General features: G+C 41.3%; 1 protein-coding gene across 2 annotated transcripts; it reads right to left on the reverse strand.

Annotated features, from left to right (window-relative positions):
- Positions 1-7,803: 7,803 nt before the first annotated feature.
- Positions 7,804-23,509, reverse strand: ttpal (tocopherol (alpha) transfer protein-like). Of its 2 annotated transcripts, XM_069883727.1 has the most exons (6): positions 23,293-23,509; positions 18,376-18,490; positions 16,688-17,164; positions 15,042-15,235; positions 11,663-11,773; positions 7,804-8,106 (listed from the first exon to the last, which is right to left on the reverse strand). In XM_069883727.1, exons 2-6 carry the CDS (start codon positions 18,437-18,439, stop codon positions 7,828-7,830), a joined length of 1,125 nt encoding a protein of 374 aa, XP_069739828.1. In that variant the 5' UTR covers positions 18,440-18,490; positions 23,293-23,509; the 3' UTR covers positions 7,804-7,827. The 2 variants fall into 2 exon arrangements, with proteins under 2 accessions (XP_069739828.1, XP_069739829.1); XM_069883728.1 differs by lacking the exon at positions 18,376-18,490 and having other exon boundaries at positions 23,293-23,508.
- Between the last annotated feature and the right edge of the window lie 156 nt (positions 23,510-23,665).

The raw sequence follows: 23,665 nt of genomic DNA on the forward strand, positions 1-23,665 counted from the left end.
CACTTGGTCAACTTCTGTTGACCCTCCCCAGTTTCTTGACCTCTGTCTCCATCTTGGGAGATAAACTTTACAGAATATTTTTTCACAAACTTCCACAACTACCCTGATTATACTTCATACACAGTCCCCTGCACAGATTCTATTCCTTTTAATTCGTCATATTTGCTCCCATGATGGTCTTCTAGTCCAATTCATTTAATATGTCCTCATTCCAAAAACATGCTTTCCCTCCACCATCAACAGCCCTTACCCACATCTCCATTTCCTGCTTGTCTGTACCTAGTTGCGACAAAAGCAGGATTTGCCTTGTCCTCTCCTACCAACCTCCACATCCAATGCATTTGTCACCTTTGATGTGATCCCACCATGAGACACGCCTTTTCCCTCTGCCTTCCATAGGAACTGCTCTCTCTGTGACTCCCTTGTCCATTCATCCCTTCCCATTACTTGCCCCTTTGGCATCTTTCCCTGTGGCTGCAGTTGCACTCACACCCCCCACCTCCATTTTGGGGCCACAAATCGTTCTAAGTGAAGCAACACTTGTATCTCAGCAGGGGTCATCTGGTGCTCCCATTGAGGCCTTCTCAATGTTGGAGAGATTGGGCACAGAGTGCACCTTCACTCTGCATCAATGACGGATCTCCCAGTGGCCAACAATCTCAATTCTGTGCCCCACTCCCAGGCTGGCATGTCTCCATGTTCTTTCAAACCAAGGCCATCCATAAGTTGGATAGGTAGCACCTAATATTCCATCTGGGGACTCCCAACCAGATGGCATTAACATTGACCTCCAGTTTCTGCTAGCCTACTCCCCAGTTCTCCACCCCTTCCCTCTCCCATTTGCTGGTGCGCCCTCCCCTCACTTATCCATCAGTTGCTGTTGGCTTCCTAGTGATAGGTTGAAGATGTGAGACCTGGTTGAGTTCCTCAAGTTCACTTGATAACTTCAGGGATTCGTAACCTAGTGCCAACCTGAATAATGGGCCTCCAGCTCGGGTCTACTGCTAAATGATATGAAGAGTAGTTCTGAAGCTTACAGGGGCTACTTTGGAAAAGACCGAGAGATCCATGGCCACTTGATGTTTCTGAATGGACTTTGTTGCTTCTAATTGTATAAATAATGGGGCTGGAACTTTGCAGAAAAAACAAAGTATTTTTTTAAAGCATCTTGTGTACAGGACAATAGATTGAAAATGTTGAAGCAGAAAATGTGACTTTTCCAAAGCACAAAAACAGTTGAAGTGTATGGAACTGGGTATCATCAACAGAAGAGATGATTGGTCCCATTCTTGTACATATTGTCAAAAGATCACTCACCTAATATTTTTGTTCTTTGATGGCCAATCCAAGTTCTTGTCATCCATTTTATATTTCTTCATGTAACTTCTAGATTCTCACATTTTCATTCCTTAAAATTCATGTTAAGAAATGTGGATGTCAACGGTGTGGAGAGGAGGTAAGTGGATATTGAGGCTCCTGCTTGGCGTCCTTAGGCTTTCCAAACTGGACAATACACAGAAACAATGGGAACAAGCAGCGGCAACGTTTACTTGCTAAGGCGGATAAGGGGATGGTGGCTACATCAAAGGAGATGGTGTGATCCTCGACTATGTCCCATCTTCAAAGGGGCTCTTTCCTCCCCCCCCCCACTTATTTTGCAAGATGATGCTGAATGTGAACACTCTGCTTGACCTCAAAAGAAACCTTTTCATTGTATCTCAGTGCATGTGACAAATAAATAAATCTAAATCATAAAAGTATAAATATTACAAAAGAAAATAGGTTTATGGAAACCAAAAGCTACAACAAGAATATCTGCTAAACAGCTTTGAATTTCTGCATCATGGGGAAATGATGGGAATTAGAGGAAGGGGATTTGCACCATGAACAAGCAGAGCCTTGATGGATAGAATGGCTTCCTTCAACATTGAAATGAAATGTATATACGAAACAACACAAAAAACAAGTAGCAAATTTGCAATTTAAGTGCTACATTTTTAAGAAATCTCCCTAAGCTGCCCAATAAATTACATCTAATTTTTAATGATCTCAATCAGCATTTTATTTAAATTAGTTCCCTTAAACTCTAAAAGGAATCAGATGCAAAGCCAAGATACCATACAGTTCATTGAACAGAGGCAATTAATTTCTCCAAGAGTCAATATGGTAAAGTGTTGTAACAAACAGTGGGAAATCCTTAATTTCACACGAATGAAATGTGTCCATGCTGAACTGGATTTCTTCAGGTCCAGTACAATAATTGTTCATATTTTGAATTTTACACTCGAGCAATTTGTATTTTTATTAAATGGTAATAAATTTAAAAAAAACTCTGAAAGGAATTATAGTTGGAAATTTGCAAAAACCTTACAACTTGAATTCACTCCAAATATTCGACCTTGAATGACAAATTGGAACTGAACAATGTTTTAATTGCAAGTCTCAAACAAATATGAATTTTACACGAACACTTTGAAAAGAAAACAGAAATTTTCGAAGTGCATTTTATTGAGTTTTAACTAGTAATGTGCAATGGAATACTTTTATGACATGAAATTTAGAAATGTTCCAATAGTACTGATGAATAAGTTCCTGTTTAAAGTATTTTGATTGAACATGACCTAAAGAAAATAAATTGCCCAGCTCAAGATAAAATAGTTCACGTGTTATTCTATATAACTCTAGTACAAAAGAGACAGTATAAAACATACATTCATTAAAATAAAAGTTTCTTTGCCTCCATGCTTCTTCCCTGGAAGTGTTGTTGAGTTTTTCCACAGGGGGAAGGATAGATACACCTTATGTGAAAACTTTTGACAGACAGGTGCATGGAGGAGTTTAAATTTTGTCCTTGTTCAATATCACGTGTGCACATTTCTAACATCTTCTGATACAAAAAAAAGCTGGAATTCAATCTGATTTTCCACTCTGAATAACTCGGAACAGTTACAGATTCCACACGTGGAACTGGGACTGTACTGTATTTTTAAACATAATTCTATGTTAACAAATCCTAACAATCTTTCACAGAGTTATGAGTTCCATAGCATAAGACAAAAAGCTATGCTGATAACCAACAAACTGAAGTTATACAGATAAAATGTAACTATTTCACTTGTTTCATGAGAATAATTTACAATAAGAGAATTTATTTAATGGTTTGGCACAAGTAACTATGATAGCCCAATAAAGATTAAAGATCTAAGGGTCCCTTTTACCAATTTGTGCTCACTAGAAAACAGACAGGTGCTGACCAAATCAGAACTTGACAGTGTTGGATAAAATTGGAAATATTATAGAAAAGTTCCTTACACAGACTGTTTGTTCACTTAAATTGATGAAATCCTTGCCTGCTATAAATTTATTTTCAGAACAGGAAGGTTGATTTCTATGGGGGTTTAACTGTGCTAAGAGGTTACACCAATTTAAAAAATGCAATCGCCTACTTGGAGCACTATACCAGAATAATTAATTCCATATCATACCTGCAGAATCATTCTACATTCTTGACCAACAGTAATTCCAAAGTCCCAGATCGAAGATTGAAACATTATCAGGATCTATAATATTAATAATGCTATCTGCTGACAAATGCCAAGATCTTTTCTTAAATTTCCAATTGAGCATTTGAAATTAAAATGGAAATTAACAATTTCCACCTGAGGGACGGAACGCAGTCTTGAATTTGGAGAACGAGATCGACCTGTAAGTTGTTTAGCACTGGTGTAACCCCCTCCATAAATCTTCGTCCGCGAAGCCAAGCCAAAGAAGAAGAAGAACACCTCCCTATGGATATAATGGCTGGTTGACTTCCACAAATTGGAGCTTCCAAAAGCAGATGGTGGGGTACTGCAAGTGTAATTACATTTTAAATATAATATATAAAATAATTCTCAATTTTGGACATAAAACTCGTTTCTACTTTGACAAATACCATAGCTCCTAGAACACAATGATCTGACGTCCTCTCTGCAAAGCTTTTCAAATGGGAGCAATCAGTTTACTATGTAAAATATGAAAAATATCACTCAACTAGAATTAGCTCATTCTTAGTCACCAAAGATTTCATAATGCTATTGAATACTGTTGTTAACTGTGGCTTTTCCCCTTCAATACATTCAGTGACTGTGATTTTGAAAATATTAATTGAATGGGTTATGATCTTACATTTTTTTTAAAAACAATTTGTACACATGAGGTATTTATAACACTGCGAGGGGTTGAAGTAGAATTACTGATGCCAATCTTTAATCCTATTTATTTTCTTTCAGCACGTGTGCTATTTAACATTGGGCAGATGAATAAGTGTAACATTTTGATCCAGTTTGTATCCTGCAAACATTAGTGCCTACATTATAATTATAAATGTCAAACACAAAAGCTGATTATATTCTTGCTTGTTGCATAATTATGTAAATTGCACATTAGACATTTTCTTGTACAGTTAGCATAGCGGTTTGCACAATGCTGTTACAGCACCAGCGACGGGGGTTCGAATCCCGTGTCGTCTGTAAGGAGTTTGTACGTTCTCCCTGTATTTGTGTGGGTTTTCTCCGGGTGCACAGGTTTCCTCCCTCCATTCAAAATGTATTGGGGGGGTGTAGGTTAATTGGGCATAATTGGGCGGCATGGGCTCGTGGGCCGAAAGTGCCTGTGACCATGCTATACGTATGTCTAAATTCATGTCTAAAAATAAATTACACTTGAGAGAACTTTTGTTAAAATATTATATAATGAATAAAAGAAAATATAACAAGAAAAGCTGTTAATTCATCTGCATATATTGTTGAGGACTATGGTGGAACTCAGGGCTATCTCAACAATCCTAAAGGAATTCCGTAGCCAGATCAAGATGGAAGATGTATAGTAAAACTTCAGTTTTTATTCAATGAAACTTCCTCAGTTTCTTAGAAATTTAAGAGCTTTTAAAAAATTCATCTATCTGGAATGCAACAAACAAAAATGAAGATGACTTGCAATTGAATATTGTTTTTTCTGTCTTAATTTGAAATGATCATGTCTCCTAAATGTGAGGGCGAAGATAAGGAACCAGATTTCGTTCACTTTAAGAAAAATTGTGTCTTTGGAAATAATTAAAATTCTTGGTTTATTACAGATTGTAATATACAGTACAACTCCGATTATATGCAATGGCGAGAATGGGCCTATGTCGGATGAATGGTTTTATCAGAGATGCGGTCATTTTTTAAAAACAGCTCAGAAGCCACAGCAAATCAGTTGTAACAGTGTTTAAACAACAAGGGCAGGCTTTTTAAGAATCAAAATAATGCTTAATCCTCACCAAATAAATGCTGGCTGCCACTGACTGATCCCTGACACCTCTCCAGCGAGGCCCTCGCTCCTGCCCAGGAGCCCGACGTCCCCGCTCCTGCCAAGAGCCCGAAGTCCCCGCTCCTGCCGGGAACCCGAGGTCCCCACTCCTGCCAAGAGCCCAAGGTCCCCGCTCCTGCCAAGAGCCCGAGGTCCCCGCTCCTGCCAAGAGCCCGAGGTCCCCGCTCCTGCCAAGAGCCCGAGGTCCCCGCTCCTGCCAAGAGCCGGAGGTCCCCACCCCTGCCGGGAGCCCGACGTCCCCACTCCTGCCTGGGAGGCCTCTCTCCATGATGATGGCGGGACAAGGGATTCTTCCTCTCGCTTGCGGCTGGGAGACTGTGGCGCACACTTTGAGAGGGAGAGTTGGAGAGAAAAGTCAATAGGGGAAGGTAAAGTAGAAAAGGAAAGAGAGAGGGGACGGGGTTACCTGAAATGAGGACATCGTCATTCTAATTTCATGTCGAATGATTTTCTTTCAACCTGTGAGGTCAGTTCGGCTCCGAAACAAATTCAGATAAATGAGGATTTCAGCTAATTGGAGTTGTACTGTAATAACTTTTCTTCTTTTGAACTGTATATTCACAGTGTTATTCAGGTAGACAATTATTGTTAAATACTGTTATTTTCTTAGAGCCTAGATCACACATGTCAAACTCTGGCCCGCGGGCCAAATTTGGCCCGCGATATAATTATATTTGGCCCGCAAGATCATTTCAAAAATGTATTAGAGGTGGCCCGCCCTGCAGCGAGAGCCGATGCTGTTTTTTGGTAATGTCACCCCCACCATCCTCCCCTTTCACTGCACATCCTCCCCCATTGTAACACGAGAAATTGTAACACGAGAAGTCTGTCGGTGTCATCAGCCAGCAAGCCAGTTGGAAGGCTCCCCGCACAACCAGTCACTTCTCCCACCTGTCGAGCGGTGCAGCGGATTGGCGAGCGCCTGTAATTTCCTGTCGGCACGACGGACATGGCAGGCTGCACACGGCCCCCGGGCAGCGCGAGCCCCGCGCGACTGGCACCGGACGGCCCTTCCACAGCGCGAGCGCACTTCTCCCGGTCGCCACGGCCTTCAGCGCTTGCACCCGTGCGGACCCCAGGGACGGCTGATTCGGCCCTGCACGTGAAGAGAGAGATGGTGGCTGTCCGCAAAGGCTGATCGGCAGCGTGCTGGGCCTGAGTGGGTGGGTAAGCAGGGGTGGGCAGAGGGTGCAGGTGAGGAGTAATGGGCAGGGGAAGTTATGGTGGTGTGAGGGGCAGTTAGAGGGAGGGATGAGTAGAAGGAGGGGTGGATAGGGAAGAGGTAAAAGGGGAGGGGCAGGGTGAGTAGGGGAGGGGTGATTAGAGGGTGAGAGACGGGTAGAGGGAGGAACAGGTTGAGGGGAGAGGCAGTCGAGGGGTGTGTACAGGATGGGGTGGGTAGAGGCAGAGCGAGTGGAGTGAGGGGTGAGTAGAGGTTGGGTAAAGGACTGGTCAGGTAGAGGGATGGTGGGTCGAGGGTGAATAGAGGCCTAGAGCCTGAGGAGTGAGCAGGAAATGCTGAGTCCTGATGCAGGCCAAAATGGACTACATCTCCACAGGGACCAAATATGTTTCCCTCAGGTCAAGCAAAGGGTGAACTTGAGCTACCTACTCCTGACCTGTAACATTATCCTCCTAAAGTTATATCCTAAAGTTTAACATTACATATGTTGAAAGAAGAGAAAACATGCAGATGTTGTTGAAAATTTTCAATAAATATTTAGTTCGGCCCTCGACTTAGTCCAAGTTTTTAATTTTGGCCCTCCGTGAATTTGAGTTTGACACCCCTGGCCTAGAGCAACATTTTAAAATATAAATGTATAGTTATTGAATAAATGGTTTGAACACCAATATTTTATTTGATTCCATTCCATTTTTCTACATCAAACCAATAGGAGTTTTTGGTTGTTGAAGAAAATTGAAAATGGAAATATCTTAGGATTGTATTGATGCATTCTTAAAAACCTGACCTTACACTTTTGTGAAATACCTAGCTTCTACACCCACAATTTCTCTTTGTGGAGTGTGCACTTGGGTGCACTGCCTGATGAGGTTACAGAATAAGAAATGGGAAGTGGGATCAGGTAGAACTACACTTTGGCCAGTGACATAGACTAAAGATCTAGACGGTGAATTTCTATGTTTCTACCAAAGTAAGATACAAGGATGGACAATGAGGGCTAAAATTTGTGCATATTCTGACAGTCTAGGAGCTAAGGCTTTGTTTAAGCTAATTAGTAAAAACTGTCAAAGCATTGTAAAAGTATTGGGTTCTCAATAATTTTCATCCATCAGCTGCAATTTCAATACGCTGAATTTCTATAAACAGTACTGTACTGAGAAACTTAAGACAATAGTCTTATCAATGCTACAATAACCACATAGTTTAAGGAATCACCCAGTTAATCTTGTTTTTCACTCCACCACCACACAAAAAGACAATCTTTCAGGGAAGGTATCAAACAATACGTCTTATTAGTAGCAGTAATACAACTGTGACCGCACTCCTCTGAAGGAATCGTCACACTGCTGACCTGACTGTTCATTTGGCCCAGGTACAAATTCAGCATGTGAATTATCTGTTGGTGTGTGCACCTGACCAAATTCTGCAACAAATTCCTCCTCAAAAGCGAGCAATGTATCAGCCCAAGCAGTTGTGTTGAGTTTTCCCATTGTACCTCCGTACTCTTGAGGAAGAATGTTTGGTGGAATATCCTTGTGAAGAGAGCTCAGATCTGAACCATGAAGAATGAACTAAAACAGAAGGAAAATAAACCTTTACAATGGATAAAAATGACCACTTGTTAAAACATTTTAAATTTGGATAGATTCACTTCTGTGATTTGTGATTTTGAAAGGTAAGTCAGACAAAAACAACTTTCCACACGTAAAATGTAAAGAGGTTTATGTATGCTTCCAAGTATTCACAGAATGAATTGCCCACTAATAAATTAATGCTTATTATCACCCCATCAACCCCATTTGTTTTGTTCAAAATTGATGAAGACATTTCAGAATTTACTTGCCAACCAGGACATGGTTCACATTGCAACAAATGAGAATCAAGGATCCTTCACAAATAGACTACTCATTGGAAAACTGCTTGTATTAGTTTATTCTGAGCATTTTATACTCGCTATTTCCAGTACTAGCAAAGATCAAGGGAGGGAGCGAAACAATGAAGAATGAAATGAAGAGCATGTGGTTCATGCTAACCAACGGACAAAGCACTTGATATATAATCAAAAAGTAGATCAAAGAATTTAGTCAAGCATTTGGCACAGTGAGTCTCCCTCAGGTCTTGTAGCCCTTCTTTCTCCATATTGTTAAGAAAAAAAAATTCTGTTCAAATTAAAATGGTATTTCCGGTGGCAGTTCATTCCATTTGTTGAACAAAAAAAATCAGATACTACTTCTGATTATTGCATCTTTTAGCCATTGAAAACTTGGTCTTTCATGATTTAAAAGTATAACATAATTAGTTTTTGTGGTTAGTGAATCCTCATTCTTAATTCTATTCACCATCTCTGTCATCCAATTACAGGGATTATGTATGTAAAACACACAGGCATCAGTCTTTCAAAATCATTTATTTCCTTTCTCCCTTTTCTAAATAGCAATGTGTGTGCGCACGTGCACGATAAAAATCTTACAGTTACTTCAGAATAATTATATAGTCCCATACCTTGCTTGCAGTAAGCATTAAATAAGATGACTTTAGACCTTGGGAATTTTAAAACAAAACAATAATATCTTCTAGATAAAGTCCAGGAATGTTAACTGTCAAGGACACTTCCCACTTAGAAACAAACTTAATAACAAGCAGGTGTTTTAAACACTTGAAATGACTGAAAAAACTCATCGAATATTTGTGAAGGGAAAGGGGGAAGATGTTTTTTAAGATGATTTCTTTGTTTTATTTATAACTTTCCCCTACAATTGGAAAGTTGATCCAGATGATACGTGTATTATGACATATGGATTAGTCATCTATATAAATGAAGAATGCAAATAGCTAGATTGAGGCAGAAACAAATATTTGGGGACTAAGGGAGATTCTTTGTGTGTGTGAGAATGAGATTGGAGGTGAGGTAGAAAGATAAAAGTAGAGAGAAGGGGTGTGTTGGTGGAGAAATAGACAAACTGAACTGTCCTCATAAACAAAAGCGCAGGTGTCCAAATTCCTCACATTCTGCAAAATGCCAAGAATATAACCTATTAGAACTATTGGTCTTTTATGAGCGCTTTAACGCAATGCTGCTGTTCTATTGTAAACTTGCTTTTGATTCAATAAAGCTCACTGTTAGCTAGAATGGTTATGTCACACAAATCCTGAATAACATGTTTCACGTGTTATGCAGATAGAGTATGCACAATACAATGTTCAACTATCAGAAGCTCACTGCTGCCTCACTGCTCCAACAGCCTCTGTTCAATCCTGGTCTCTGCTGCTGGCCTGGTGGTATTTGCACGTTTCCCAGGGCACTCCTGTTTGATCCCACATCCAAAAACACGCAGATTGGAAGGTTAATTTGATCAGCGTAAAATTGTCTCTCAAGTACAGGTGACGGGGGGGGGGGGGGTGGGGGGTGGTGGGAGAGGTAAAATGGAGTAAGGTAGAATTAAGATTCAAAATTTCTTCACAGTCAGGTACATAGTACACAAAATTTGTTAACTTTTGTTTGCCATAATGGCACACAAAAAGGTTTCAGTGCCCCACCAATCAGAGAAAGTGAAACAAAATGGAATCCCTTCAGAGACACCGAGTCCCCACGGAATTGCTTCCTGCACTCTCATAACCTTTGCACTCGCACATTCTCCTGTTTGCTCCCAAGGTTCTTAGTTCTGAATCTACAATATGATTAGAATGGTGTTAACTTTTCTTTCGGGAACTTTTCTTATTGTGCATGTGTATTGGGAAGGGTTGTGGCTGTCACGTGACATCACTGCCCCCTACCTAGTCAGAGGACACGCCAGCTGCCAATCAAGGTTTTTTTCTTCCCCACCCAATTAGTGCACACCTTGCTGATGGCATCCATGTAAATTACCTGGACTGGGCTTTCCAGCCTGTCTGTACTTGGCCTTGGGCAATTGACTGTTATAATTGGATTAACCCTCCTGGCACTGAGCTAATGATCTGGGCTGCACCCTCCAGCACTATAAAGATGCCATGTACTCTCTGTTCTCTCTCTTTTGCCATCTTCGAGCAACCACCCTGGTTCACTCCAGGCTGAGGAACGTGGAACAGCGCTGGAGAAATTGTCAGTGAGCTGTAAACTAAATATGGTTGGGAGCTTTGATTAAATAGCATACAGCCGTGCCTGCACAGAGTCAAGGGGTGGCAGGCATCGTTTTGATTTTTCCCTTGGTTGTTTGTGTGTGTATACAATTTGTTCCCACGCTCGTTATTAGTTGTCTGCGTGTGTTAATCACTTACCGTCTTTTTCCATGATCGCTAATAAACTGTGCATTATTTCACTGTCGCTACCTTTTTCCCAAGACTGCTGTAAATCGTGTGTGTGTGTGTGTGTGTGTGTGTGTGTGTGTGTGTGTGTATATGCATGCACGTGCATGCTGCATCTGTTACCATTTCCCACACTTCCCTACTGTAAATAAAATCCTTCACTACAAAAACCTGTTTTCAGAGTCCTTGCCTTTGAGACCTACCAAACCTGTTTCCTCACTCACAAACAACAGCATGAACACTCTATTCAGAAGTATGAATACTTCATTCAGAAATTGTGTGATGTAACCATTCTTGCTGACAATGTTCCATCTAATTTTTAGTCCTCAGTGTGCACAAAAATTTTATGCTGTGCAAATTTTTTTCCTGTGACAAAAGTATGTGTCCACGGAATGCTTGTGCAAATGTAAACTTAAAATTGTTTCAAGATAATTTTGGCATAGGCTACCTCTCATGGTTAATTAAACCGTATTGGCATGTTTGAATATAATACAACAACAGAAAGAGTTAACTAAGAGATTATTTTCAATCAGTATAATTATTAATTACTACATTATTTTAGGTAACTTACCTTTTGTGCACACATTAATTTCCTTTCTGCAGTGGTTGCAGATCACATGTGCATGCGCACAATGAGGCAAATTTACAATGAAACAGCAATGAGTGTAAACATGGGTGGTTCATGTTTGCATGGATTTGAAGGACTGTAATCTTTCTATGACTTTGTGACTAACAGGAAGACTCTTAAAAGAAAAATACGCATAGTACTCAACAGTTATACACCAACATCTTGACAGCATGCATTAAATTTAACAACGAAGCAAGAAATTAATCCAAGGTACATACCCTTTCTGTCATTTTCTCCTTTAGGAAAGGTTTTATGATGGCAAAAATACCCTTAAAGATAATAGGTTCATTGATGACATTGACAGTCTTTATTCTCATTGGAAAACCATCCTGTCAAAAGAATTAATTTTGGAATAAGGTAATTCTGTATTTGTATAAGCAGACAAACCTTCCAGGCCAGTGATGGCCAACAGAAACTGAGGTCAAACATTTTCTTGAGCTGATTTGTATGCCATATTCAAATTTGGCTGTTTGTTATGAGTGCAGGCTACAGGTCTTCATAAGTATTGTTCCAGCAATATTACATATTTCACCAATGGACATTTGAAGTAGTTGAAAATAAATATTCAATAATAAATAATGTGCAAAGTAAGACTCCTTAAATGAGTCCCTGATTGAGTTTGTCGAGGAGTCTGATGGTGGAGGAGTAGCAACTGGTCATTTGACACCTCCACCTCTTTCCTGATGGCAGCAGCGAGAACGGAGCGGGTTTCGGGTGGTGTGGATCCTTGATGATTGTTGCTGCTCTCCGACATCAGCGTTCCATGTATATTTTCTCACTGGTGGGGAGAGTTGTGTCTGTGATGTATTGGGGTGCGTCCACAACCTTCAGCAGGGTTGTCTGCTCAGAGGGAGTGGTGGCCCTATACCAGGGTGTGAATGCAATCAGTCAGAGCTATCTTTAATACTAATTTGTGTTCTATATTTATGATAATGAGATATGATTGAAGGGTTTTTGCTTTTTGCAAAATGAAGATTGATTGAATTATTGCTAATTTGTGATTATTATGTTAGTTGTTAGTTTGTTCTGTAATCATCAGGATCCAATGAGCAGCAGATAAAAATGGGTCAACAACAGATGACAATTTCATTCACATGGGACAAATGCAGCATTTAACGTTAATGAAAAGTAGTTTCCTAGATAATTGTTGCTGAGAAAATAAAAATCTATCAATTGAAACCTATTAAATTTCCTCTTCTTAGTGGTCTGCTTTTATTTCCATTGGTAGAGTCCCATTAATCGAATCTAGATCAATTAGATATTAAGAAAATGCTCGCTGCTCTGCATGCAGTTAAGGTTATAGGCCCAGACAATGTTCTAGCTTAATTTTTTAATTCACTTTTTTGGGATTTAGGAATCTCTGAAAAGGAAAATATTCTCTTCTCCTTATCACCAGTCTCGATAAAGGCTTTCAGCTTGAAACGTTGGCCATTCTTTTTCTCCCACAGATGCTGTTGGATGAGTTTGCCCACCAGGTTGTGTGTAGAAGGCAACTATTTATTGCCTATCATCTGACTGTTGTGGGACAAGCAGTTTACCCCTTGGCACCCATCTGCAACTGTAATTCAGGAGGTTAGTCCAAGGCTCTACTTGCCCACATGAGTGTAGCTCTAATAACTCAACCAACAGCCTGAGGTTAGTTGGCATTCCACCTGAAATGTTTGCGCCCTCTACCACTGGTTTACCAACCTAAAAGTCTCTGTAAACTTTTTCAGTTGTCCATTGGTGGAATATGGTAATATTGCCGTAGTACCCCATCTCCAAAACACATTATTAGATTCATATTCTCATAAACTTGCAGGACTTAGCCCCTCCAACTCTCACAGTCTTTTCAGTAGGAAATACTTTTACTTCATCATCTCAGGGTCTAAATGCTTGAAGTCTCTCACTAACTGCACTTGGAGAGCAGTTTCACTGCAAAGACTCAGAATGATCAAGAAGATAGCTCACATTCTTTTCCAAACTTAAGTCAGGATGTCCACAGACAAAACACATTATTAGAAAGGTTGAAGGAAATCAGAACACCTGGCGGAAACCCATGCAGACATGGGAAGGAAGTACAAACTCCTTACAGACAGCGCCAGAATCAAGTTGTGTTGCAAGAGCGTTGCGCTAACTGCTTCACTGAAGGTTTATTGTTCCGATTCATTGACAGCAGCAATGAAATCTTCCAGTAAATCTTCTGATTTTTATTCCCAAATTGTATAGGTTGATTAATTAGCAAGGATGGAAAAAGGAAGGAAAATGCTTTCCTTTTTCTGTAAAAAGTTTCACACAAGATCATTTACACCAATGCAAGGTTGAAATTTTATCGGCGTTACACCGTACCTTGAAAATTTCTCTTGGAAAAAATGTGAATATTTATTCTAAGGAATTATTACTAAATTGAATCTTAATACATTGCCAGATAAAATCTGAGTGCAAAGATCTTTTCCGATCCTGCATGGTCCTTGGAATCTTATTAAACTGTGCATGAATTAATATTATCCAAGTACACTCTCTTCTTGTCTCTCCCAATGTGCAAAGGATACATGAGTTTGAAAAAATACACCTCCAGATTCAAGGAGTTTGTTTCCTGCTGTAAACAGACTCTTGCAGAAACCATACAACATTGTGAAGGACTTCTCACACGCCTCTTGTAAACTTTTCTCCATACAAGGAAAAAGGAGGTACTGTAGCATTCTGGCCCACACGTCCTGATTGTGCAACAGTTTTTCCCTCCAAGCCATCAGGCTCCTCACTTCCTGGAACATTTGTGATCTAGTATATCATGGATTTTTATTGTATTATGACAATATTTAACTCCTATTTATGTAAATCTGCTCCATGGTCCTGGAGAAGCGCTATCTTGTCTTTACTGTTCATTACATTAGGAGTTATGGTATGAACAACAAACAAAAGTGACTTGACTTGAATGGGTCACCCATTAGTAAAAGATCAGAATCAGAACTGAAATTCATTGTCTTGTGGAAGCATCACATTTCTATAAACAATACTTCAAAATAAATAAAAATAGTGCAAGAAAAACCCATAGTAAATGAGTGTCTCTGGTTCATGATTCTTCAGGAATCTGATGGGAGAGAGGAAGAAGCTGTCCTTATGCTGCTCATCTCCAGGCTCCTTTGCCTTTTTGCCAATTGTAGCATGGCCTGGGTGGTGGGGTCCTTGAGGATAGAGGCTGCTTTCTTAAGACACTGCCTCTTATAGATATCCCCTGTACTATTGTTATATTGTAACACTACACCATGCATTTTTGTTTTTAAAACTTGCACTACCTGATGTAATAATTTTAGGTTGATTTTCCTGGCTATCAAGCAAAACAAAATTTTTCACTGCATCTCAGTACTTATGACCATAATTCAATTTAATATTCTAATTTGATAGTTTTTAAAAGAATCCTTAGTAAAATACTCACAAGTATTTGATTACTATTGATTAGCATGATAGACAATATCTCACCATGAATTTCTCTCTTAAAGATTACATGTCAGAATCATATAGAAAAAGAAATGTTATGGATGTTGTACGTCAACCAAAGCAGTTTTGTCCAATGTTGAAAAAAAATCAAAATCCTGAAAACAATAGATCTATATTTACCTGAAGAATTCCAATGACCTTCTTGGCCATGAATGGACCAAGTTGTGCAGCCTGAGACAATGTAACTCCACTGTAGTCTGCAAGGATGACAATTCCATTCACCTGATTCTCTTCTGCCTGTACAAGCTTCTCTAATGTTATATAAATGGCACGAATGTTTTCTGTGATGGGATAATCAGAAATTATCCATCTTCCTAGAATTTAAGACACGGGCTTTTTATTAATAACTTAAATCACAATAAAACACAGTTTATTTTTGATTTACCAAAACATCACTTCAGGAACACAAATCCATGACTATTTCAAGTGAAATTATGTAATGGAAAGTATTCCACAAATTTGGAATAATTAGATTTCTGACATGAAGTAAAATTATTTAGTAGGTTCTCATAGACACAATTCTTTGCTGGGACTTTATTTTTGAATTCTAATTTTGGGATGATTTTGGAGGCCGAATCCTTTCTTCACTGGATATCTAAGAAAAGTTCAATCAAATAATCAATTCCTTAATTCCATAAAAGATCGCAAGAGATATTGTGTGGATAAAATCTTGCTGATAGGAAGAAACACAAAATACTTCATTTTTTCCGTCAGATAATTTGAGCATAAAGATCCCCAAACTCTAGTTGAGCCAAATCGCCTGGTTCTATTGTTCTATTCAAAGTCATCCTTTGTTCTAATTTAGCAACAGTATACAATTAAAAAAATGAAATTAAAAATAAATTGAAATGATGTCCTGAAATGGGTAAAAATGCACATTTTGCAGCAAAGAGAATAGAAATAAATGTTTAGGCAGCAGAAAACATATAATTTCTTTGTGCAGTATTTCAGCTTAGAAAATCATCAAGAGATTGCTTCAATAAAACATTAGGTTATTTAAAATCTATTCTGTTTAAGGTAGAACACTCTCAATTGTTCTATAACTAACTTGTTTCCAAGTGAAAAGTAAACAGAAAAGATCATTTCTGTTAATCATCTCTAAACCAGGTTATAGTGGGGGATTGGGAAATTGCCATTGCTCAGCAGTTTTGAAAAGGGGTACAAGGGTAAATATGGCAACTACAGATCAGCCAATTGAACCACAGTGGTGAGACAATTCCAAAAAAAAAATCAGGGACAAAAATCAGAAGGGACAAGCAAGATCTGATTAGAGAGAATCTACATGGATTTGTTAACGGCAAATGAGAACAAAATAGGTCAATGACAGAAATGTGGTTGATCTAATATGATACACACGAAAGTCTGCGGACACTGTGGGTGAAGTAAAAACACAATTCTGGAGAAACTTAGCAGGTTAAACAGTGTACTTTATACAACAAAGTTAAATATACATAACCAGCATTTCAGCCTTGATCTCTTCATCAAGGTATATATCATACCTTGTACATCCTGATATATCCATCCATACATACCTTAATGAAGGACTCAAGTCCAAAAACGTTGTTATGTATTTTATCTTTGAGAAACACACACACACACACACACACACACACACACACACACACAAAAAGATAAGTTTATATAATTTTTCCAGTTGACATCTTGGATTTCTGCTCCAATTTAAACAGCACTATGAAGCAGTTTGCAATTTAAAATTAAAACTTTTCTTCACACATTTCAAAAGGTTCTTAGTTTTGGCAATTTACCTGGCCGAATTACCAAGATACATCGTCCAAGTGGATCAGGGTGAGGCAGAACAGTAAGAAATCCAGAATCCAGCACACACTTTATTGCAGATGGCCTCAAGTTTGCAAACACCTCAGGCCACGTCCTTTGGCTTGCATGGTAATTCAATAATAGCTTCAATGCTCTGTCATAATCAAACTTGCGTGCTCTGAGAAATCGTAGTAAGAAGGCATCGTCCAAACGGGTTTTTAGATTTGGCGCTTCTTTCAAAATCATATCTCTCAGGGCTTGTGCATCACGAAGTCTCCATTCAGGTTTCTCTTGAAGTTCTTCTTGTGCCTTGGCTATCAGGTGTGGACTCAGTGAACATACATATACCTGTGGTTTGTGGGAGGCTTGTAGTTGAAGCTCTGTTGGCAATGAGGAGGCATCCCCATTGCAGGAGACATTCTCTTCTGCCTTTGGTGACCTGATAGATTCTTCCTCCATTTTAAATGCTGAAGGGAAAATGTTGGCAGATACAATTACTTTTTTTTCATGTTGCTCAGCATGTTTAACACATCACAATTAGTGATAAAAGTACATTAGGGTTAGGGTTTGCTCCTCAGCTGCTAATGTCTTGTGGAATAATCACACCAGAATGTTATTTATGATATCTTTAGGACTGATTTTTATATATTCAAAGTTTGCTTACCAAAATCCCAGGTATACTGAATTCAAGCAACTAACAGCCTCAAGCAATCGGGAAAATGAAAAAAAAAAATTAAAATAAGAATAAAATAATAGGTTAAAATACACACACAAGTTTAAAATTGTAAAAGTAAATGTTCTCTGAAGTTACATGAAGATGGGAGCAAATATTCAGCCAGCGGAGGGAGGGCCTTGGTTGGGCTTTGCTCGTAGCAGCTGTTTGAATAAAGTTGTGTGAAACAGCAATGGTGTCACCCAGGATGAAGAGCTGGTTGATGCCGCTCACTGTTGGGATGACTCCCTTAAAGTGTCTCTTTATGTTTAGGCAGCAGAAAACATATAATTTCTTTGTGCAGTATTTCAGCTTAGAAAATCATTCAAGAGACTGGTTCAATAAAACAATTGACTGTCACCCCAGTCAGAGGGTTTATCTGTAAACTTGGGGGAGGAGATATAACGTTATTGTTCGTTATTTGGGCGGCCCTGTGGAGGGGGTTGAATCTGTAGATGCAGTGACAGTTAAATGTTTACAAGGAATGTGAGTGAAAATAAAGTAAAATGCTTTAAGGTTTATACATTTATGCAAGTGAAGTTTGTTCAGTGTAAGTGCAGTGCAGTACTTTTGTCTTTTAAATGTTCTACTCTTAATTCAGGTGTATTAGTTAGGCACTGCCAGTGTCAAGCAACTGGAAAATAAACTTATCCAGCATTTACCAATCCCCAAAGGTGCCAATTACCAGAGGTTTTTACCGTTGTTGTAAAGGGCTCAAACCCACCGACACTTTGTCTCGGCCTGCAGGAACTGTGTGATATAAATAATTGAGGAACAAGGCGCAGGCTGGAAACTGAAAGTAAAAAAGGGCGGTGCGAATGCAGCAGGAAGGCAGCATTTGTGGAGATGGCCAGTTTTGCTGCAAAATGGGGAGAGTTGATTATCTGAAATCATCTCAACAACTTCAGAAAATCAGGTGTCTCACATAATGTCAAAACTGGAAGTTTCTCAGCTTGAAATGCTTACTTTGGATTCCCTCTGCTAAGATGCCGACTCGTGTGGTGAATATATTCCAGGAAAGACCTGCCATGGTTTTTGCACAGGCCAAGACCCATCCTTGCTTTCAGTGAACTCCTGGGGTCTTTAAAAGAAAGAACTTGAAAACTTTCCAAAATTTTGCACCACCTGAGTGATGGTCTCCATTTAATTTCCTGCAGGTTTGTTTGGGAGCAGGGAATCTTTCTCTGGAACACTTTGTCAACATTCACTATTTTCTACAAGCTACATGTCTTGACTTTACTAATCCCACCCTCCAAGCTTCATGTTTGAATAAACTTGCGTCAAGTTTCATGTCTTGACTTTTCTAATCCCCCCCTCCAAGCTTCATGTCTTGACTTTTCTATCCCCCCTCCAAGCTTCATGTCTTGACTTTTCTAATCCCCCCTCCAAGCTTCATGTCTTGACTTTTCTAATCCCCCCCTCCAAGCTTCATGTCTTGACTTTTCTAATCCCCCCCTCCAAGCTTCATGTCTTGACTTTTCTAATCCCCCCGCCAAGCTTCATGTCTTGACTTTTCTAATCCCCCTCCTCCAAGCTTCATGTCTTGACTTTTCTCACCCCCTCTCCAAGCTTCATGTCTTGACTTTTCTAAACCCCCTCTCCAAGCTTCATGTCTTGACTTTTCTAATCCCCCCTTCCAGGCTTCATGTCTTGACTTTTCTAATCCCCCCTCCAAGCTTCATGTCTTGACTTTTCTAATCCCCCCTCCAAGCTTACTGTCTTGACTTTTCTAAACCCCCTCTCCAAGCTTCATGTCTTGACTTTTCTAATCCCCCCCTCCAAGCTTCATGTCTTGACTTTTCTAATCCCCCCCTCCAAGCTTCATGTTTTGACTTTTCTAATCCCCCCGCCAAGCTTCATGTCTTGACTTTTCTAATCCCCCTCCTCCAAGCTTCATGTCTTGACTTTTCTCACCCCCCCTCCAAGCTTCATGTCTTGACTTTTCTAATACCCCCCCTCCAAGCTTCATGACTTGACTTTTCTAAACCCCCTCTCCAAGCTTCATGTCTTGACTTTTCTAATCCCCCCTTCCAGGCTTCATGTCTTGACTTTTCTAATCCCCCCTCCAAGCTTCATGTCTTGACTTTTCTAATCCCCCCTCCAAGCTTCATGTCTTGACTTTTCTAAACCCCCTCTCCAAGCTTCATGACTTGACTTTTCTAATCCACCCTCCAAGCTTCATGTCTTGACTTTTCTAAACCCCCTCTCTAAGCTTCATGTCTTGACTTTTCTAATCCCCCCTTCCAGGCTTCATGTCTTGACTTTTCTAATCCCCCCTCCAAGCTTCATGTCTTGACTTTTCTAATCCTCCCTCCAAGCTTCATGTCTTGACTTTTCTAAACCCCCTCTCCAAGCTTCATGTCTTGACTTTTCTAATCCCCCCTTCCAGGCTTCATGTCTTGACTTTTCTAATCCCCCCTCCAAGCTTCATGTCTTGACTTTTCTAATTCCCCCTCCAAGCTTCATGACTTGACTTTTCTAATCCCCCCCAAGCTTCATGTCTTGACTTTTCTAATCCCCCCTCCAAGCTTCATGTCTTGACTTTTCTAATCCCCCCTTCAAGGCTTCATGTCTTGACTTTTCTAATCCCCCCTCCAAGCTTCATGTCTTGACTTTTCTAATCCCCCCTCCAAGCTTCATGTCTTGACTTTTCTCACCCCCCTCCAAGCTTCATGTCTTGACTTTTCTAATACCCCCCCTGCAAGCTTCATGACTTGACTTTTCTAAACCCCCTCTCCAAGCTTCATGTCTTGACTTTTCTAATCCCCCCTTCCAGGCTTCATGTCTTGACTTTTCTAATCCCCCCTCCAAGCTTCATGTCTTGACTTTTCTAATCCCCCCTCCAAGCTTCATGTCTTGACTTTTCTAATCCCCCCCTCCATGCTTCATGTCTTGACTTTTGTAATCCCCCCCTCCAAGCTTCATATCTTGACTTTTCTAATCCCCCCCTCCAAGCTTCATGTCCTGACTTTTCTAATCCCCCCCTCCAAGCTTCATGTCTTGACTTTTCTAATCCCCCCTCCAAGCTTCATGACTTGACTTTTCTAATCCCCTATCCAAGCTTCATGTCTTGACTTTTCTAATCCCCCCTCCAAGCTTCATTTCTTGACTTATCTAATCCCCCCTCCAAGCTTCATGTCTTGACTTATCTAATCCCCCCTCCAAGCTTCATGTCTTGACTTATCTAATTCCCCCTCCAAGCTTCATGTCTTGACTTTTCTAATCCCCCCTCCAAGCTTCATGTCTTGACTTATCTAATCCCCCCTCCAAGCTTCATGTCTTGACTTATCTAATCCCCCCTCCAAGCTTCATGACTTGACTTTTCTAATCCCCCCCCCAAGCTTCATGTCTTGACTTTTCTAATCCCCCCTCCAAGCTTCATGTCTTGACTTTTCTAATCCCCCTCCAAGCTTCATGACTTGACTTTTCTAATCCCCCCCCCAAGCTTCATGTCTTGACTTTTCTAATCCCCCCTCCAAGCTTCATGTCTTGACATCTAATCCCCCCTCCAAGCTTCTTGTCTTGACTTTTCTAACCACCCCCTCCAAGCTTCATGTCTTGACTTTTCTAACCCCCCCTCCAAGCTTCATGTCTTGACTTTTCTAATTCCCCCTCCAAGCTTCATGTCTTGACTTTTCTAATCCCCCCTCCAAGCTTCATGACTTGACTTTTCTAATCCCCCCCAAGCTTCATGTCTTGACTTTTCTAATCCCCCCTCCAAGCTTCATGTCTTGACTTATCTAATCCCCCCTCCAAGCTTCTTGTCTTGACTTTTCTAACCCCCCCTCCAAGCTTCATGTCTTGACTTTTCTAACCCCCCCAAGCTTCATGTCTTGACTTTTCTAACCCCCCCAAGCTTCATGTCTTGACTTTTCTAATCCCCCCTCCAAGCTTCATGTCTTGACTTTTCTAACCCCCCTCCAAGCTTTATGTCTTGACTTTTCTAATCCCCCCTCCAAGCTTCATGTCTTGACTTTTCTAATCCCCCCCTCCAAGCTTCATGTCTTGACTTTTTTAATCCCCCCTCCAAGCTTCATGTCTTGACTTTTCTAATCCCCCCTCCAAGCTTCATGTCTTGACTTTTCTAATCCCCCCTCCAAGCTTCGTGTCTTGACTTTTCTAATCCCCCTCCAAGCTTCATGTCTTGACTTTTCTGATCCCCCCTCCAAGCTTCATGTCTTGACTTTTCTAATCCCCCCTCCAAGCTTCATGTCTTGACTTTTCTCAACCCCCTCTCCAAGCTTCATGACTTGACTTTTCTAATCCCCCCTCCAAGCTTCATGTCTTGACTTTTCTAATACCCCCCCTCCAAGCTTCATGTCTTGACATCTAATCCCCCCTCCAAGCTTCTTGTCTTGACTTTTCTAACCCCCTCCAAGCTTCATGTCTTGACTTATCTAATCCCCCCTCCAAGCTTCATGACTTGACTTTTCTAATCCCCCCCCCCAAGCTTCATGTCTTGACTTTTCTAATCCCCCCCCCAAGCTTCATGTCTTGACTTATCTAATCCCCCCTCCAAGCTTCATGTCTTGACTTATCTAATCCCCCCTCCAAGCTTCATGTCTTGACTTATCTAATCCCCCCTCCAAGCTTCATGACTTGACTTTTCTAATCCCCCCCCAAGCTTCATGTCTTGACTTTTCTAATCCCCCCCCAAGCTTCATGTCTTGACTTTTCTAATCCCCCCTCCAAGCTTCATGTCTTGACTTATCTAATCCCCCCTCCAAGCTTCATGACTTGACTTTTCTAATCCCCCCCCCCAAGCTTCATGTCTTGACTTTTCTAATCCCCCTCTCCAAGCTTCATGTCTTGACTTTTCTAATCCCCCCTCCAAGCTTCATGACTTGACTTTTCTAATCCCCCCCCCAAGCTTCATGTCTTGACTTTTCTAATCCCCCCCCCAAGCTTCATGTCTTGACTTTTCTAATCCCCCCTCCAAGCTTCATGTCTTGACTTTTCTAATCCCCCCCAAGCTTCTTGTCTTGACTTTTCTAACCCCCCCCATGCTTCATGTCTTGACTTTTCTAATCCCCCCTCCAAGCTTCATGTCTTGACATCTAATCCCCCCTCCAAGCTTCATGTCTTGACTTTTCTAATCCCCCCCAAGCTTCTTGTCTTGACTTTTCTAACCCCCCCCATGCTTCATGTCTTGACTTTTCTAATCCCCCCTCCAAGCTTCATGTCTTGACATCTAATCCCCCCTCCAAGCTTCATGTCTTGACTTTTCTAATCCCCCCCAAGCTTCTTGTCTTGACTTTTCTAACCCCCCTCCAAGCTTCTTGTCTTGACTTTTCTAACCCCCTCCAAGCTTCATGTCTTGACTTATCTAATCCCCCCTCCAAGCTTCATGACTTGACTTTTCTAATCCCCCCTCCAAGCTTCTTGTCTTGACTTTTCTAACCCCCCCACCATCCTTCATGACTTTTCTAATCCCACCCCCCCCCCCCCCCCCCCTTATCATGTTCTGACAAATGAAGACATTGAACAGGAATGAAAACGTCTGGGCTTCATCGTTGACGTTCTGAAGTCCAGGAAGTGCATTGAAACAGGAGGAATGAACCACACTTGGAGGAGAAGGGTTGGTTCTGTGAGAAGCTCCGCGCGTTTCTCTCTCTAGGCCCGCGAGTGTCTGCCGGACCAGTGCAGCGAACCCTTGCCCGCTCACAGTGGGCACAGAACCCAGTGACCGGGCCATAACCGGGAAGTGGGGGGGTTCTCGAGCCCCGGCACCGCTGTTGTCCGAGCGGTGCAGCGATCACAGGGCGACTCGGCGGCCCTGGGTGGGGACAGGTCGATCGGGAAACACCTTCGTGACGAAGGAGACCCGCGTCCGCCGGCTCTGCTGCTGCGCCGGGGTCCGACAACGAGACCGACATCACTAACCTGCCGGGTGGTGGGGCCGGAGCGGAGGTCACCCTTCCTGTGCGGGGGCACAGCGCGACCGAGAGACAGGGAGGTGGACTGAGCCGAGCCGCTTCGCCTGGAAGCCGCGGACGCTGGCGCCGCCAACAGCTGATGCAGAGCAGCGGGCACAGGGGCAGGGAGCGGGCAAGGTGACCGCGCCGCAGCCCGGACGGAGCAATCAATCCCGGCAGCGACATGGGTGGGCGTCAAACCAGCAGGTTCAAGCCGAACAATGAGAGCCGAGGACGTCAAACCCACACATGCCCGGGCTTTCATCTTGGGGGGGCGGGGGGGGGGGGGCGGGGGGTTAAACAGTGCAATACGCCAAGGTGCTGGGGAAACCCAGCAGGTC

This window comes from Narcine bancroftii, chromosome 6 (genome assembly GCF_036971445.1).
Source record: "Narcine bancroftii isolate sNarBan1 chromosome 6, sNarBan1.hap1, whole genome shotgun sequence".
NCBI classification, from domain to species: Eukaryota; Metazoa; Chordata; class Chondrichthyes; order Torpediniformes; family Narcinidae; genus Narcine; species Narcine bancroftii.

Excerpts from the sequence above, each read along its gene's own strand:
- ttpal (XM_069883727.1), bottom strand. The coding sequence starts at position 18,439 with ATGGCAGGTCTTTCCTGGAATATATTCACCACACGAGTCGGCATCTTA. Across the intron at positions 17,165-18,375 it reads CTTAGCAGAGGGAATCCAAA|CATTTAAAATGGAGGAAGAA; the intron begins GTAAGCATTTCA and ends TTTTCCCTTCAG. Across the intron at positions 15,236-16,687 it reads TATCTTGGTAATTCGGCCAG|GAAGATGGATAATTTCTGAT; the intron begins GTAAATTGCCAA and ends CTTAAATTCTAG.